At 41.6% G+C, this 19,163-nt stretch overlaps 1 protein-coding gene across 2 annotated transcripts in view; it reads right to left on the minus strand.

The window, feature by feature from the left end:
• Nucleotides 1–5,648: 5,648 nt before the first annotated feature.
• The window catches only part of ZNF385C (zinc finger protein 385C), a 798,047-nt gene continuing 784,532 nt past the window's right edge, over nucleotides 5,649–19,163 (minus strand). For both annotated transcript variants that reach the window (XM_073606093.1, XM_073606094.1), the window contains one exon: nucleotides 5,649–13,670. In XM_073606093.1, the coding sequence (XP_073462194.1) occupies nucleotides 13,446–13,670 (225 nt within the window). In that variant the 3' untranslated portion in view covers nucleotides 5,649–13,445. The remainder of the gene's footprint in view (nucleotides 13,671–19,163) is intronic.

Consider the following 19,163-nt stretch of genomic DNA (forward strand, 5'->3'; position numbering starts at 1 on the left):
GCATATGATGGGCACAATGGCTGCGTTTGATGGGCACAGTGGCTTTAATTGATGGGCACAGTCACTGCATTTAATGGCCACAGTGAGGCTGCAATTGATGGGGGGGTTTCAGTATTTTTCAGTTTGTTTGCGCCACCCCCAAAAATTTTGAGCACCAGCCGCCAACTGCACATATGCATGTGACAGCACACAGGCATTCCATGCATTACTGGTATAGTAAAATTAAATAAAATCAGAGCTAACATTGTGAATGAATCCTTTTATTGACTATCTGGATTTTTATATGAGACAATGAAACCTTTCATTCCCATCTACTTATATTTTCATACTAAAGCCCAGAGCTCCTCCGACATGGACAGAGCTTTGCTCCCCCATAATTGGTGTATTACCTAGTACCCCTATAGTAAGAATGTTTCCTTCATTGTAAATAGAGTATTACAGGATCACATGCCGTACAGTGCCATCACATGCCGTACAGAGTCATCACATGCCGTACAGTGCCATCACATGCCATACAGAGTCATCACATGCTGTACAGGTGATGAGGATGATGGGACTGTATAGGAGTACAGGGGATGGGGATGATGGGATTGTATAGGAGTACAGGGGATGGGGATGATGGGACTGTATAGGAGTACCGTGGATGGGGATGATGGGACTGTAGAGGAATACAGGGGATGATGGGATTGTATAGGAGTACAGGGGATGGGGATGATGGGAGTGTATATGAGTACAGGGGACTGGGATGATGGGATTGTATAGGAGTACAGGGGATGGGGATGATGGGACTGTATAGGAGTACAGGGGATTGGGATGATGGGATTGTATAGGAGTACAGGGTATGGGGATGAGGGGATTGTATAGGAGTATAGGGGATGGGGATGATGGGACTGTATAGGAGTACAGGGGATGGGGATGATGGGACTGTATAGGAGTACAGGGGATGGGGATGATGGGAATGTATAGGAGTACAGGGGATGGGGAAGATGGGACTGTATAGGAGTACAGGGGATGCTCCTTACCATGTCTCCTCTTCTGATATAACAGAGTCTTGCAGAGGAGAGCTTGCAGATAACAGCCAGAGAAAGGTGAGGACTTCACTGCTTGTATCACACGGTCTCTGCTTCCAGGTTTTAGCTGGGGACATGCTGCCATGGAAACAGAGGCACGTGAAGAATGTGCTCATTCTAGATAGCAGCCTGGGTGTGCACCTCTTCACCAGGCACACCCACAGGCGTGGCTGGATTGTGGAGCTGTGTCCACCCCTTGGAAACTTTTTGGAAACTTTTGAACTAAGAGAGAACCGTTAGAGCGGTGATTCTCAACCAGGGTTCCTCCAGAGGTTGCTAGAGGTTCCTTCAGCATTGGGCCATTTCTGCCTCTCGGATAAGTTCCCACCGACACCACTGATCTTTTTAGCTATCTGTAAGGAGGTAATTCTTCCCAATAACCACAAGTGTAAGGACCATTCTTCCCGCTGACCATCACACTAATGTATCATGAGTTGTAGATTTCTCATTTTTAGCAGGGGTTCCCCGAGACTGGAGAACTATTTCAAGGGTTCCTCTGTGTTGAAAAGGTTGAGAAAGGCTGCGTTAGAGGCTGATTCTACACACTTCAAAAGACTATTCTGCAAAAACTAAAGGGAAAGAAAGAAATGCAATACAAGTATGAGGGTATCATGTACTACCTATTTTTGCATTCCCATACTTCTCTTTTAAGTGATTGTAAATGATTACCTTGTAAAATAACCCATTCGGTTTAAAATAGAAATGAAAGGCAACATTTTTTGTATAGATAGAAAAAAAATTATAAACATCTTTTTTTCTTTTTTTTTTTAAAAAGTGATCACATTCTCTCTGCTCTCAGCTGCATAAGAGCTGTGGAGAGGAGAAGCGGCAGCACACCGAGCTTCCCAGTGAATGGCTGTGCAGTTGGGGCATGCCAGGACAAGTCTGATCACTGGAGGAGAGCAGGCTGAGTTCCCAGCATAGCTAGAGGTCTCACCGTATCCAATTCGCATGACAGGAGAGTATGACCAGCTCAAATGGAGCCGGTTCAAACACCTCCGGGGCGGCCATGTACCACACTGGAAAAGGATCCTGTGCATCTTTGGCTCTGTTTCAGGTCCGAATTCAGGCAAAAATTCAGACCTGATTCGCACCTGAAATGGAGAACAGGGACGCAACGAACCTACTGCTGTGAGTCAAGGCCGCAGCTAGTGTGAACCCAGCCTTAGGTGGTTAAATCATACCTAAGACAACTTAAGAGGGAAGAATGAATTTTACTCAATTTGGAGATATTTAAACCTTGAGTATGGCCTCACATAGTATTGAGTTGATAACGATAAAGAAGTACCATCGTCCAGAATGATGTATATGTTTGGGGAGGGGTAAAGATGTGGGGGTAGTTGCCGAGGCTATCCCATACACATAGGTACCCGAAGGAATTTAAATGGACTTTCTCGGTACTGATATAACCACAAATTGATTAAAAATGCAAAATTTTATTTTGTAACAATATATAGACAATGTCTTAAAAACACAACAATCTACATAGAGACAATTTGTAAAATAGTACACTATACACCACACGGGAACTAACTCATAGCAGGTTTCCCCGATACAGTTTCTGTTCAGGTGGGGTGTAAATATTCCTCTACACAAATTGTACAAAAAGATCATTCAGAAGGCATAGTAATAGTAAAATAGATACGGGAAGATCTGCTCACCCAAATGGACCAGGCACGGCTAGCAGCAGATTCCCACAGATTCCCCCCCGGTGGACAAGGGGGAGTGCAAAAAACCTTTACTAATTGGAATAAATAATTGAATCGAGTATAAATGATAAATATTTATTAATTTTTATCTCAAGTTGTATGAATACTGATACGTGAAGATTTGTAGTGATGGGAAACCAGAGGAAGGTGCATGTGTGGTTTCAGGTGGAGTAAAAAAGATTGGCAAGAAGGAAGAGGAAGGGAGGGGGGGAGAGGAGGAAGGAAGGGGGGAAAAGGGAGGATGGGGGAGAGGAGGCGGGGAGGGGGAGAAAAAGGTTGGCAAGAAGAAAGAGGAAAGGAGGGGGGGAGAGGAGGAAGGAAGGAGGGAAAAGGGCGGGGGGGAAGGAAAAAGGGGGGGAGAGGGGGGGGAAAGAGGGACCAGGGAAGGAAGGGGAGAGGGAGGGGGGGAAGGGGGGGAAAGGGAAGGGAATTGGGAGGACAGAGAATAGGGAAGGAAAGAACATTGCCAGCCTTAAAGATACCCTGCTACCTGCTTCCTTATTGTCTGCTTACACAGCCTCTTTTATGTACCTTGTTTTTCCTGCAGCCAGTATCCCTATTTCAAGGGACTCGTCACAACTATAATAGCTATTGACTTTCAGTTTCCCTGGACATCTATCCAGGATGATATACACATATATCTGAGCCCATCAGTCCTCTTATCAACACAGCCTGAGCAATTGTCTTCTTTAGTATACCCGTAATTTGATGAGATTCCATTCAGCATGTATTGTGGTGATCTCCTAACTATCTTTAAGGCTGGCAATGTTCTTTCCTTCCCTATTCTCTGTCCTCCCAATTCCCTTCCCTTTCCCCCCCCCTCTCCCCTTCCTTCCCTGGTCCCTCTTTCCTTCCCTTCCCCCCTTCTCCCCCCCTTTTTCCTTTCTCCAACCCCTCCCCCCCTTTTTCCCTCCTTCCTTCCTCCTCTCCCCCCCTCCCTTCCTTTTTCTTCTTGACAACCTTTTTCTCCCCCTTCCCCCCTCCTCCCTCCCCCTTCCTTTCCCCCATCCCCCCATCCTCCCATTTCCCCCCTTCCTTCCTCCTCTCCCCCCCTCCCTTCCTCTTCCTTCTTGCCAATCTTTTTTACTCCACCTCAAACCACACATGCACCTTCCTCTGGTTTCCCATCACTACAAATCTTCACCTATCAGTATTCATACAACTTGAGATAAAAATTAATAAACATTTATCATTTATACTTGATTCAATTATTTATTCTAATTAGTGATGTTTTTTTACACTCCCCCTTGTCCGCCGGGGGGGGGGATCTGTGGGAATGCGCTGCTAGCCGTGCCTGGTCCATTTGGGTGAGCAGATCTTCCCGTATCTATTTTACTATTACTATGCCTTCTGAATGATCTTTTTGTACAATTTGTGTATTTCTTTGTATATTTTCTTTAATATACTGTTTCCTTATAGACCATTTCATCCTCCTGAAGAAGCGGTTTTACCACGAAACCGGTAGAGGAATATTTACACCCCACCTGAACAGAAACTGTACCGGGGAAACCTGCTATGAGTTAGTTCCCATGTGGTGTATAGTGTACTATTTTACAAATTGTCTCTATATACATTGTTGTGTTTTTAAGACATTGTCTATATATTGTTACAGAATAACATTTTGTATTTTTAATCAATTTGTGGTTATATCGGTACCGAGAAAGTCCATTTAAATTCCTTCGGGTACCTATGTGTATGGGATAGCCTCGGCAACTACCCCCACATCTTTACCCCTCCCCAAACATATACTCAATTTGGAGAGATTTTCTTTCCCTTTCTGCTTTGTCTACAGGACAGGATGTGAAGAGAAATCTCCACAAAGGGAAATAAATGGCTAGAAAAAAAAAAAAACCTTGCAGGGGATTTAACCACTCCATAATCGATAAAATACTGTATACAGGGATGGAGTTTTAGCAAAGTTTTTGCAGATACATACCTTCATTATAATCACCTCGCCAAAGCCAATGTATAGGTGAGAAAAACAACATTGTCATGCTTTTTGAAGAGCATGAGCCTTAGAGATTGACCCAAAAACCGAGCTTCTATTGCCGGGAATGCCTGAACCTGTACTTGTATCTCAGTGCACATATGCGTAAAGCCATATTTGCTCAGTACAGGTGCAGGTTTTACTTCATGCTTTGTAGGGCTGCACAATAACAGCCCTGCACTGCTCCTCTGTGCACATCCATGGGTCAGGTCAAACCTGACTGAATACAATAGGATTTTTGTAAGGATAAATGTAACTTTCCTCAAAGGAAAAGTGTCAGGACAGAAATATAAAGGTTGCCATTATTGACCAGCTTCTAAAGATCTTTTGACTTCAATATTTTTTAAGTCCCTGTCCTAGGACAAGAATGTAGACTAAAAGGTTTAAATGTGCTTGCTGCCTAATTGTCTGGTAAGGCAGGTCATAGATGATGTTAAAAATCATTTAATTCTCCCATCAACACAGCCAGTGTGACACAGCTGCTGGCAATAATCGCATATAAAAATCCGACATGATGGTTGTAGGCAAGTTGATCGATGGATCGACTTGGGTACAATCATCTTGTCCATAGATGGTTAGAAACTTGGTCGGTCCCTGGTGAATCGGCTGAGATTCAAACCATTTATGGCCAGCTTAAGGCTCTAAAAAACTGTTATAGCTAAAGATTTAGCTTGACAGCCAGACAAAAAGTATTTTCAGAAGCAGGACAATAATGGCTTCACTCATGAAATAAAGAATGTCATTAGTGGGAGCATGTGTCTGCATATAAATAATAAACTACAAGCAATAAAAACAAACAATGTAAAAAATTACAATGCAACATAGTAGTACAGTACATAAAGCTAATTGTATCTCCTATAAAACACCAGATATGCACGCAGATTTCTTATCAAATATTTACTTTATTTATATCTCCATTTGGTTGGGTACATCCAAAAATATTCAATAAACAGTCGCCTAAGTCTGGAAGGAAGAGGGGAAGGAACAGGTCACCCAAACAGCTTTGCTGAATAGTTTGAATAGTCCAGCTACAGAACATTTGATTTGCAAATACATTTATTTGTAGAGCCATTGGAAAGAAAAAGTGAGAAATTGTGGCTTCCTTTGTTCTGTAGCAGGATGAAATCCATGCCACCACTAAGCCAAGACAGAGATTACACATTTTGGCAGACTGGGTGGGAGGTGATGATCTGTATTTCTTGGAAGCATTAATCACCCAACTGATGGTAAACTCTACAGTCCAATAAATCATTGTGCTTTATGCAGAACATTTGAGACCACTAACAAAGGGACACAAAACCATAACATGCCCAGCAAGGTATAGGGACACTGCCTGGCACATAGAAAGGCTTTGAGGTTTAACATAAGCACAGGGGATAGTTTACCTTTAAGACGGCTGATAGCTTCAGTGTCAAGATTGATTGCATATACATGAACCATACTAAGTTACCCATTACATGGATCACCGTTCTTCTGCAACTCCATCCATAGCTGGGCTAGTTTTAACATTTTTTCCAACTGTATACAGTTCAGAACTTTTCTCATATTTGACATACTATGCTCATATATATCTGAGACACAAAACTAAGACTAACATTCTCTGAGATTAAGCCTTACTATATAAAGTGCTCTGCTTTGGCAGATTCCATGTTCAGCCCCGGGATTACTTTTTGACTTTGCCTATTCATTGTCAGTCTTTAAACCTGCCTTGTACTTTATTAGTAATTGTGGATGTAGAAACTGCACGCTGTATACTCATGCAAAGCAGAGGAATGCCACGTAGAGAATTCGACTGGCCATAGTTGGAGTCTTCCATTCAATCTGACAAAGATTCACATAACTCATATAATTTTCTTTTATAAATGACCAATAACGTGGTAAATATCAATAGATTTTCTTGGCGGATGGTGTTTAATAAGAGATGTTATTTAGCATAAATGATCACAGAGAGTGTTTGGCAACAGAGTGGGCAAAATCTGTTGCATCACGTAGGTGATATTTTTGGAATGACAAATGATTTGAATTAAGCAAGTTCAATTTTGTGAATAGGGATGATGGGGTTGATTTACTAAAACTGGAGAGTGCAAAAACTGGTGCAGCTGTGCATTGTGGCCAATCAGCTTCTAACTTCAGCTTGTTCAATTAGGCTTTGACAAAAAAAAACTGCAAGCTGATTTCTATGCACCAGATTTTGCACTCTCCAGTTTTAGTAAATCAACCCCTATTCTGTTGAATATTTTCTTTTTATCATCTGTAACTGAATCAAAATTAGATCGGACAAAAAACATCAATAAGCAGCATTACTGATGCATCAGCACATCATTCTGGGAGTGAAATATGTCCTAGCCAGATGTACCAAGGACTGACAGCTGCAGTATGTGCTTATTATATACATGTAGCAATGGGAGCCTGGCCAGTACAAGGAGCTATACAATTTACCAGTTCATCTAGATGTTTCCAAACATGCTGACCATATCATGCATGGGCTCATTAAGTGACAGACTGGTGAACAGTAACCCACTCAGCAATGAGGTTTAATTACTTGGCACAAAACAGTAGTATTTCCAGCTTCCCTATCATTTTGAAGTTTTGCTTATGTTACAATTACTGACAGCAAGCACTGGCATGGTCAGATAGCAATCATGTGCCAAACCTAGCTCCGCACTAGCTCCCTAAAAACAACAGTTGAAAAGATAGCAAACTTAACTGGGTTCATGGCACCCATAGGAGCCCAAATCTCAACAAATAGCAATTATTTGATTTTTAAACATTGTTACTGAAAATATTGAAACCCTGGTATTTTAAGCATATTTATCTCTTTGCATAAATGTCTGGTTATTTGCATACTGATTTTATTAAGATTTATGAAATTCCTCAACTGGTTTAAACTACTGTATCACCGTCTGAGGAACTGAGCTTTACTTTATAAATGTGCAAAGACTTCATTTGGATTTTGTCACCCTGAATGGAATATACTGTAAATCTACTAGACTGTACTCAGTTATTAACAGCAAATATATTCTATAACAGGGGTCTCCAAACTATGGCCCACTGGTCACATCCAGCCCACAGCTAGGGTCCTTGGTGTAATCTCAGTGTGCATTGATTGTAGATTAAAGTCAGCAAAAGCTGCCTATGTAAGTACATGATGTAAGGGGGGATATGGACCCTGGTGTGTGTGTGTGTGTGGGGGGGGTACTGATGGTGAGCCTGATAAAAGGGGTAATTTGTTGGGCACCATGATAGAAGGTGGGAATCTGATGGGCACCATGATGTAAGGGGGCTCTAATGGGCCCAATGATGTAAGGGGGGACTCTGATGGGAACCCTGATATAAGAGGAAATACTGATGGGGACCTTGGTGAAGTGGGGAATAGGATGGGCACCATGATGTAAGGGGGAATCTAATGGGCGGCACCATGATGAAAGAGAAGACCCCAACAGGCACCATGATGTAAGGGGGGACTCTGGTGGACACCATGATGTAAGAGTGGACTCTAGTGGGGATTTTTTTTGGCCCACGAATATTTGTGAAATATACATTGTGGCCCTCATACTGAAACGTTTGGAAACCCCTGCTCTATATAAACTCTTGTTTTTTAAAAGTTTTTCTTAAATATAATAATATTGATATATGGTCATTGTGCTGGTGGAATACAAAAATAAAAGGCTGTAAGAGGGAGCTTACTAAAACTGGAAAAGAGTCCTGGAGCAGTTGTGCCAAGTAACTAATCAGCTTCTATGTTCAGCATATTCAGTTACACTTTGAAAATGAAAGATAGAAATTGATAGCTGTCATACACAACTGCTCCAGATTTTGGCTGCTCCAGTGTTAGTAAATCTCCCTCAAAGTGACAATGTTTATGAAAGATTGAGTATGATCTACTACACTCCACCACATATTGCCCTATGGCATTATACACATGTGAAATCGTACACACAGCAGAAAGTGCCTTTTATGTTTTACTAGACTCATTTCGAACAATTTGACAACACTACAGTTACTTTAAGTCCTATGTCTATGTTGACATGTGATTACATTTGCTCATCTGGGTGGAGGTCTTTGCTCCACTTGCATGCCTTAAGGTCAATAAATGTGGAGTGTTAATGTTTAAAAATGGAACATCATTCCTTTCTTTTTTCAAATTTTCTTTAGGATCTTGGATTTTTAGGATAATACATAAATCTCTTTTTAAAGATAAGTGTTGTAGATGGGAGCACCTTATAAATCCTACCATTTGCAATTTTTTTTTTTTTTTATGGTTTGCACAAGTGGGATGATTGCATTGGAAAAAATATTGTTTTTAATCTGCATATGAGGACAGTGAACACACTATAAAATAGAGTTGGATCCACACCCAATTCAACATCTACTTTCTTCAGGTCATCAACAAGGTGACTAGCCAGAAGAGGTCTTCTTGCTCACGGGTTTGTTAGGGCCCGTGTTGACTGGCTTTTGGTTTGTGTCCAGCACAGTAGTGTGCTTTCAGGTGCATTCCCTTTGCATTTGAGCTCAATTTAAGATGCATTTATGATAATTCAGAGTTCATTGTAAGCACAAGCATTGGCAGGGGTGCCTCCAAGACTACCAGTAAAACATACTTTAAACACCCAAAGTGGATAGTGCGCACCCTCAGATGTGGATAGTACAGATAAAATACTCCAACTTTGTTACTCCTGAAGAGGGAGCAAGAATTGCTCTGAAACATGTCAAGTTTCTTTTAAGTTTTGGCTTCAGACAGTCTCTTAAGCCTGCCTACCATCATTAAAGATTTCTGCTTTAATAGCCACATCTAAAGGGGAGCACTGCCCACTTTGCTTGTTAAAAGTATGTTTTACTGGTAGTCTTAGAGACACTCCTGTCTTTTTTTGTGTTTGCAGTATCTTCTATCCCAAAGAGGGGCCAACGTGGAGGCTGCCTTGGACACTTATTATTAAGGAATAAAATCCTATAACTGAATAACTATGCCAAAAATGTTATGGGTTTTGAATGTATGGACATTCAGAGTTTATTCACAGGAGCATTTGAGTTGCAGTGGACCACATTATGACCTTACTTTGATCTTTGTCCATGCTGCATCAACAGGCTTCAAGCTTCAACAGGCTTCAAGGGATAGGGGAGGGCTGCTAAATGGCAAAAGGGTCAGCTGTCCTACAACGCCTCTCTAATTTTGCAAGTTAATTGGTCATAGAAGGTTCAGTGGTGTTAACTTAAGCTCCCAGTTTCAAGCATTGTTTGGAATTAATGGGACATTTCTGAACTGCTAAAAGGCCAATATGGTTACCACTGGAGGAGAGAGGTGCTTGCTACTGCACAGTAAAATTCTCTAAAATGGAGAAGAAACTCGATCCAATTGGGCTTGAATCTCTTCTCTGCTTTCGTGTAGAAGTAAGTTTCAAAACACTGCACATGTTCCACTGTTAGCTTTAGGTTAGCATTGCAGTGGGTCCTTGTGCTGGAGTAACTTGTATAAATGGAGATATCTATCTATGGCATACCTAAAGCCTAGTACACACTAAAACTGACAGCTCATATCGGAGCTGCTGTACTAACAATCAGTCTAATGTTAGTACAGTGATCTTCCCTGCTGAGCTATTGTGTCATGACAGGGGGATACCCCTGCCAGAACACTCTGGTCAGCGCTCTTAGCCATTGGCTAAGAGCGTGATTGGAAGCCAGTCATCAGACCTTTTTCAGTCATGACCCTAAGACAGAAACTGGCTGAACGGCCGACTTCTGTCAGAACTGGCTGCCCTACACAGGGGCCGAATGTCCGCCCATTTCTATTGAACCAGCCAATGTAATAGGCCTAAGGCTGATCATAGACAGATTGTACTAAGCATAAGGCTGGCCATAGACAGATTGAAAATTGACCGGTTCAGCATGGACCAACTGAATTTTGATCAGTGTGTGGAGTCCCTGTTCGACAGACGTCGATCATTAGAATGACTGTTGACAAACTGACAATTTGGAAAACCTTTGTTATTCAGTGGCTGCAGCTGCTGATCAGTGTATTCTGACAATGCCAGGTCCTGTTGTCACTGGCAGGGAAAGGGGGATTCCCCCATCCACCTCATTTGTGTGGATAGAGTAAGCTGTTTGTTTTATTTGTTTAGTTTAGCCAGCTGGCTGAATGAACAAACAGCTCTGACTGCCCTCTTGGCCAAAAGTAGTATAGGTAAAAATTGGTCGATTTAGGTTTCTTTATATTTATATGCATATGGAAAAGATTATATGTGTAAACCTACATGTATATACAAATAGAAGGAGGAATAGGTGTTGCCTATAGAAACTAGTCATATATCAATTAACAATTTACCAGTGCCGTTTAGAAATTAAGCATTTCAATGGTTGTTGTAGATACCATCTTCAATTTTAATTTGGAAGGGGGACTTCTAAAGCATGCTAATATTACTGTATAAGTATGATTACAACATTGTGTCTCCTTTTTGGGGGCTTAACTGTTTTTCTTATACTGGGTTTAGAAAACTCCTTTAGAAATAAAAATCTACTTTTTCTATGGTTGCTGCAACAGTTCATTAAACAGCAAATAATTTTTAGTGTACCTACCATTAAAAGTATAAGACTTAATTTTACCTTATCCAGTTTTGTATGGTTTGATCCTCAACATATTATGTTTTATTACACTTGAAAAACATACTTTCTGCTAGTGCATCTTCTTTACTTACCATTCTATATTGCACAAGTCTTTGATTCCGGCCCTGTAAAACTAAAAGAGAGGCAGCAGCAGATAACACCCTTTGAATAAACTTTTTTAATTCTTTAGCTAATGTCCAATTTTAACACCAGGGGCAGTGGTGCAGTTAGAGCAAGAGCGCAGCCTGTGATAAAAAACTATGGGGTCAAGCATTGGAGGCACCCAATACACTAGGCAAATAGGAAATGATAGTTTAGATATGATATACCAGTAATGGCCCAAATGAGTAAACATGACCATTGCTGTCAAGTAGGGTTGGAACTAATTATCTATAACTTCAGACATAATGACACAGACACACTAAAAAAAAGTTTTAATCCATTTGCTGTGCAGGACTTTCTAGCAGCTTTTTTGAGGGTATATTTTTGCATTATATTGGGCTTTACGTGTCAATAAAAAAACATTATATTTCTTCAACGACTATGCATTGTGAACACCTGTCTTCACAAACCATTCTTTTAATATCCAATCAGTTAGGTTAGCACTATCTAGTTGTTTTTAACATGTATGTCAAGCTAAAAATGTAATGGATTGAGCAGGGAAGGGTTCAATTCCCTGTCAATTTTTTACTGCTATCTGGGGCTCCATGAGATTTACTCTCACTCCGTGTCCTGCTGACATTGTTTTACCAGACAGGTACTGATGGCAACTCTCCAGTCTTTTAGTACTAGAGGAAGGCTAGAGCCTCTGTCAAATTTTTCCTCACTTCCTGTCTAATAGAAGGTCTTTAGAACAGAAAGCGAGGAAAGATCTCTCTAAGGGAGCCCTATAGACTGTTAAAAAACTGACAGGGGTTCTATTCCTTCTCTGCGCTATTCAATCTTTTGGCTTAACATACACTGTTTTTAGATTGTAACTTGTATGGCCAGCTTAAAAACTGTAGATATTTCCAAACAGCAATTGATCACACCTTTTAGATTAATTCTACTGGGCAGGTTTGATAGGTGGCTGTGCAGAAGTACCATCAGTTCTTTAAACTGGCACTTTTATAAATCCCAGTGACAGAAGGAGATAACCGGGTTATAGCTTCTGGGGGCAAAAGTCTATATGCAGTGCAATAACACCATGGTGGATTATGACCATTTTATTTATCTCTGATGAATTGTTTCATTTAAAAAAATTATTTGAATAAATGGAATGAAATGGTTTTGGCTACAAAAATGTTAATAGGAGTTGTCAGAATCTGCAAATAAGAGAAGAGCTTTCAAGCTTTACAAACGAAAAGTGTGCATTGCTATTGGCACCTTTGTTCCCCCAAATTTGTGCTACACCCATAGTATTTTATATCTTTTTTTTCAGTTCATCTACTTCTTGATTGTATTCATCCCTGGATTTATTTCATTTCTATTTAAATATCTTTAAATATCTGAATAAAGACTTGTTCACTATCACAACTAGACATCTGCTTTATATGAAGGCACCTCTCTTTACCACACCTGGGGATAACCAAGCTGTATCATGCCTTATGCTCATCAAGATACAAATAACACTGTGTGTCTGCACCAGCATAGTCGCTGACATTGTATTACCTATTAAATAGGGATCTTGGTCATGTTTGAGTTTTTTTCTTAAATTCTCCAGTTTTTCATCCCAAGCCATGTCCACTAAATCAATGTTATTGCTATCAGTTCTCCGCCATCTCAGAACAGAGGGATTGTGGTTTATTTCTCCAAAGACACTGTCTCCTGACGCCAGTGCTTGTGGTAGATGTGGAAACTCACTTCCTCTGCACCATCTGTTCACACAGTCTGACATGAGCAACTATGGCTATCCATCCTTGTCTGTTGACTTTATGGCTTGGAAAGCTAGCTCCCATATCCAAGATGGCAAATGTGCTTTGGGTCATGAGCGAAGCGACAATTATATAGAATTTTGTACTCCCTGGAGGTGGTGGTCTTGCGATCAATATAGTTTCACCTCTGTACTAGTTCCTCTGCAGTCCTATTATACATGGGGCCAGGCTAGTATGGAGCAAACATTATGGGTGCTGGAGAAGGTCGAATAGCAGCTGTTGGACTCCGGAAAAGAGCTGGTCCCAGAAGAGGGGTTTGGAAGAGGGCAGCAGCTGTGGTAGGGCGCAGAGTAAGAGGACTAGGAAGAGTGCAGACCGCCGTCGGCGTCAGATGGCTCGGAAGAAAGCGAGCAGCCAAAGTCTTAGTCAGATGTTTATGTAGAGCCAGCCTGGTCTATAAACAGAAATTAAGCAAAATTACAATAAAACTTACAAAAATATATTTTCTTCCTTTATTTGACAACACTGTGAAGTTATCTTCAATGCTGAATGCAGAAAACAAGACAGTCTGTCATGATACTAAGATTACCTTTAATTAATGCCATCATTGTGCTAGAAGTGGAAAGGAAATTTGGAAGGGTGGCTTATGGTAATCCTAATGTTATAAGGGGTATAAAATTATTCAAATGAGATCTCTGGATTCTTGGGGCCAGCAGACTCTCCATGCCAAAAGGGCTTCACTGTCTCATTGGTTTGTGTTTGAGAAAAGCCGAGATTGAAGTGCCACACCAAAAGCTGATCATTTGGATAGATATTCATTCCAAGGTAGGAAAAAACATTTTGACAGAAAGCCAATGTGTTTCGGGGGGCTATGAAATACCTCCATCAACAGAGCTAACAAAGACACAACAATGAAATTCAAAATGATGTATAAAATGTAATTAAGTAAAATAATCATATATATATATATATATTTTTAATGAATCTTTTTATTAAATTTCATAACAAACAAACAAACCAAAACACAACAAAACATCATACACACTGAACCAAAAATATAATAATACAATTTCAAAATCCAGTAGTAATTATTAATCCACAGAGGAAAAAAAAATAAAAAAGAGGAAAAATATAAAAATAAAAATAAAAATAAAAAAGCAAACAATTTTTAAAGTAAACATTAATTCCTGTTTTCCCCAATAACCCCTGACGTTTCTCATATAGTAGCATACAATGATCCTCATGGGCGTTCAATGCTGTATACGGTTTGTCCAGCCACCGTGCCCACACTTTATCATATTTACTAGGACAGCCCCTATTCATATAAGTATCTCTATACAATGGAAGATTATTATTTACCAATTGTTTCCAGTATGAAAGCTTAGGGGACCAAGGTTTCTTCCAATGAAGCGCAATAGCTTTTCTTGCGTAAAATAATGTTATATTAGCGAACACTCGCTCAGACACTGTGGGAAGAATAGTCTCTACCAGGCCCAGTAAACAAACAGACATTAAAACCGGTAAGGGAGCAGAAGTGATAGTGTTTAATAGATCTAAGACTTCCACCCAAAAGATAGCTATATATGGGCAAGTCCAGAAAAAATGTGTAAAATCCCCCTGATTTGTGCCACATCGCCAACACTCTGAAGAACACACAGGATTTATCTTTTTAAGTCTATGTGGCGTAATATATGCTTTATGTATCAATTTATATTGAATCATACGATCTCTAAAAATATCAAAGATCGCAGAGGGAAATCCCACACACCCTTCCAATCCTCCATATCTAAATCTGGTATATCTCGCACCCACTTCGCTCTGAGAGCCTCTAATGGCAGGATAGGAATTAATATAGGATGAGAATACAATCTCGAGGTGGACTTATTCAGACACTCAGACCTAAGTACTAGTTCTAAAGTAGATTGTCTAATCATTAAACTATCTTGTGGAAACTGTGCCTGAAAGGTATGAAGAAGCTGAAAATATCTAAATAGATGGGAACTTGGAACAATAAAAGTGGAAGTAAGTGTAGAGAAAGTAGATAGTTTCCGATCAGTAATCACTTGAGAAAGTAGTTTAATATTATACTTAGTCCATGCAATAGGTTCTGGTGCTTTAAAAAATGGAGGAAGAGTAGGATTAAACAATAAAGGAACATTTGGAGAAAAAGCACCCTTGGGATAATGCTCACATCTAAGACCAGCCTCCCAAGCTCGAATAGTAATAAGCATTGAAGGGGTCAACTGATATGGTGCCCTACGGCCCCTAAATAAAAGAGCCTTCAGGGCATCCACAGAGCCTACTACTGCTGCTTCCAATCTAGTGGAGGAGTTATATATATCAGGATTCAGGCACTGTGCGGCCGTAACTAACTGAGTGGCTAAAAATTATCTATACAAATCCGGGAAAGCTAGTCCACCCTGCTCACAAGGGTACATCAAAGTAGTTAATTTGTACCTTGGATTCTTCGATCCCCATCAGAAAGATGAAAAAATTTTGTTTAATTTTGTAAAAAAGGACATAGGAAGCCACTGAGGAGAGTGTCTAAAAAAATACATAAATTTGGGTATAATTTTAATTTTTAGAAGATGAATACATCCTAATAAAGACAATGGTAGAGACTTCCATACTTTCAATTTTGACCCAATCTCTCCCAAAATCGGCGTCAAATTTAGAGAAATGAATTCAGAAGCTTGGCGGGAAATTACAACGCCTAAGTATCTGAACTTCTCCACCCACTGCAGTGGAATATCATACAAAGCTGTACTCCGGGCCTCCATAGCTATTGGAAACAGCAAGGACTCACTCCAATTTACCTTCAACCCTGTGACTATGAAAAAAGAGTCCAATATCTTCAAAGCCCCTTGGAGAGAGGGTCCAGCATCATTTAAAAATAGTAAAAGGTCATCTGCATATAAGGCTACCCTTTCCTCCAACCAACCAATCCGCAATCCCTTAATATTAGGGGAGGTGCGTAAAGCCTCCGCCACAGGCTCCATAGCAATAGCAAAGAGGGTCGGAAGGGAGAGGGCAGCCCTGCCGGGTTCCCCTAAACAGTGCAAAAACTGTGGACAATCCTCCCCCCATCTTCACTGCAGCTGTTAGATTTCTATATAAGACTTGCAACCATTTTATAAATACCATTGGAAAGCCCACTCTGTGGAGCACCTCCCACAAAAAGGGCCACTCCAAAGTATCAAAAGCCTTCTCTATATATATCTAGAGCAGCAATAACCCTAGACCCTATGTTAGGATGCAAAGCATGAATATTAGTATATAATCTCCTTAAATTCACATCTGTAGCCCTACCAGACATAAACCCCGTCTGATCTGAATCAATAATGTTCGCAGCGGGGGCGTGGATGTGATGTGAGCTGAAGAGGACGTGTGCCTGAAGAGCTCCATGCTAATCCTGTCTATACGCCCGTTTTCCATCCTCGTTTCTTCACTGGAAGGACACCCCTCGACTCCCCGACTCACCCTGAACTCCGTGGTGCAAAAATTATGTCGGCGAGGGGCCGGGGGAAAGCACAAGCCGCCACAAAGACACTGAAGTCGGGTAGGGGGCGGGTCGCCGGCTCTCCGGGCGCCATCTTAGGCTCTAACTCCGGAGCACAACGTGGGGGGAGGAAGGAGCAGAGCCCTGTGCAGTCTCCTGTGGTGATGGCGCCCCCAACGGAGAAGATAGAAGCCCCCTGTCGCCTGCACTACTAGAAGCAACACCGGAGGCGATCACTAAACCCATCCTGGCAGCCATAGAGGGGTTTAAAACTATGCTTATAGTAAAGGTGGAGCACCTGGCATCTGAATGCACCCTCATACGCCATGACTTGGATAAAAAAAGGGGATGACTTTCTGAAGCTGAGGGTCGCATAAGTACTGTGGAAGACCAGCAGAGTTCTCATTCCTCAGAGATAACTGAACTGCAGTCCCTGGTACACACGCTGGTCAATAAAGTAGATGACGCTGAGAACAGACAACGACGCAATAACATCCGCATGGTGGGTCTACCGGAAGGTGAGGAGGGTCCCCACTCAGCAATATTTGCGGAATCGCTGTTTAAAATGTACTGAATTTGCCTGACATGCCACCCACGTATGTGGTAGAAAGAGCCCACAGAGTGCCAACAGGCCGTCGTCCTGAAGGGGCCCCACCGCGACCGTTCCTAATCTGGTTCCTCAATTTTCGCGACAGGGACATGATTTTGGCTGAAGCTCGGAAGCACACGGAACTGCCTTATGAAAATACGAAATTACTGTTTTTTCCAGATTTCTCGGCTGAGGTGCAGAAAAGATGCAGATCGTTCAAAGAGGTGAGACGCCGTTTGCGGGAGAAAGAAATCAAGTACAGTATGCTATACCCTAGCAGACTGAGGATTCCATACAAAGGCACCGTGCGCTTCTTTGATACACCTCTGGAAGCCAGTGACTGGATCGACAGTTTGTGAGTGAAAGGGCCGCAGACCGCTGGCTGAAGATGTTATGGTTATCCTACACCTGTTAACATTGCTCGGAGGGGTACGTTTTTTCTTTTTTCCTGTGTCAGGTTTGGGGGGGGGGGTTTGGGGGATTTTTGCTATGCGCTCTGCCACGCATACACGTTTATATTCTCACAGACTCCTCGCTAAGAGATAATTGTGCCCGATGGTCCCTTAAACAAATGCCTTATACGGGAGCTGCAAACTTATTGAAGGAAGAAGGGGGACACATATTTGTTGTGGAGGAATGGAAGAGTATCCGTACCAGAGGCATGGAGCTTGAAAGGCACGGACGCTATGTCTTCGAACTAAGAGACCTTAGGAGAGCTCTCTTGCTCTCTCTTTTTACATTTTTTCTTTTTCAATTTTTCTATGGCCACGTTTTCCAGGACTTTTTTTGGAAGGTTTTGGGGAAAAAGCTGTGTGTACTGTTTGTGTTGGTTTATTACACAGCAGCAGAGAGTTATGGGGGTTTTGGGAGTTTTTTCTTTGGTCAGTGCAGCTTTCCACTTTAAACCCATAAATAGTCAAGTACTTCGGTATATATATGAGTTATGTAGTCTACAGGTTTATTCTCTAAGTAACATGATGGTACTATGTGTAATGTATAATGGATTGCAATATGTTGTATGGCAGGGTCAACAGTTAATCTAGTATCTTGGAACGTAAGAGGCCTAAATGACAAATTCCGTCGAGCCTTGATGTTCCAATACCTAAAGGCGGTCACCCCGCACGTGGTGTTTTTACAAGAGACCCACCTGGATGGGAGCAGGGTGCTGTCCTTACTTAGAGCCTGGATACAATGGGCACTGCACGCAACGTACTCTACCTATTCCAGGGGGATCTCAATTCTGATTAGTAAGGCAGTTCCCTGTGCCATACATCATGTGATCTCAGATCCGGGAGGCCGGTTCCTAATTGTCATAGCTGATATCAGCACGTGTAAGATGGTTTTAGTCAATGTCTATATACCTCAACCTTTTCAGGTCCAGATCCTATATGATCTCTTGGGCAAATTAGCCCCGTACATGCATCTGCCTCTTATTATAGCAGGATATTTTAATGCCATTCTCTCTACTACTCTAGATTTGTCTAATGTGCACAGGGTGGCATCTGCCGATCTTTCTACCTGGGCGGCTACGGTCTCCCTGACAGAACTGTGGCGGTGGAAGAACCCTGATACTGTAAGCTACTCACATTTATCCAAAATACATAGGTCATCCTCACAGATAGATATGGCCTTTGCTAACGCACCTATGTTACAGTTAGTGGGAGGAGCTAATTATTTAGCAGGTGGCCTTTCAGATCATACGCCATTATTGGTGCACATTGGTATTCCCTCGGCCTGCAGGAAAGGGGCTTGGAGGTTGAACCCAGGTTGGTTGGAGGTGGAAGGGGTGACATCCCAGGTAGCACCACATTTCACGGGTTACTGGAAGGATAATGAAGGGTCAGCCAACCCAGTTACAG

This window comes from Aquarana catesbeiana, linkage group LG12, assembly GCF_042186555.1.
Source record: "Aquarana catesbeiana isolate 2022-GZ linkage group LG12, ASM4218655v1, whole genome shotgun sequence".
NCBI classification, from domain to species: Eukaryota; Metazoa; Chordata; class Amphibia; order Anura; family Ranidae; genus Aquarana; species Aquarana catesbeiana.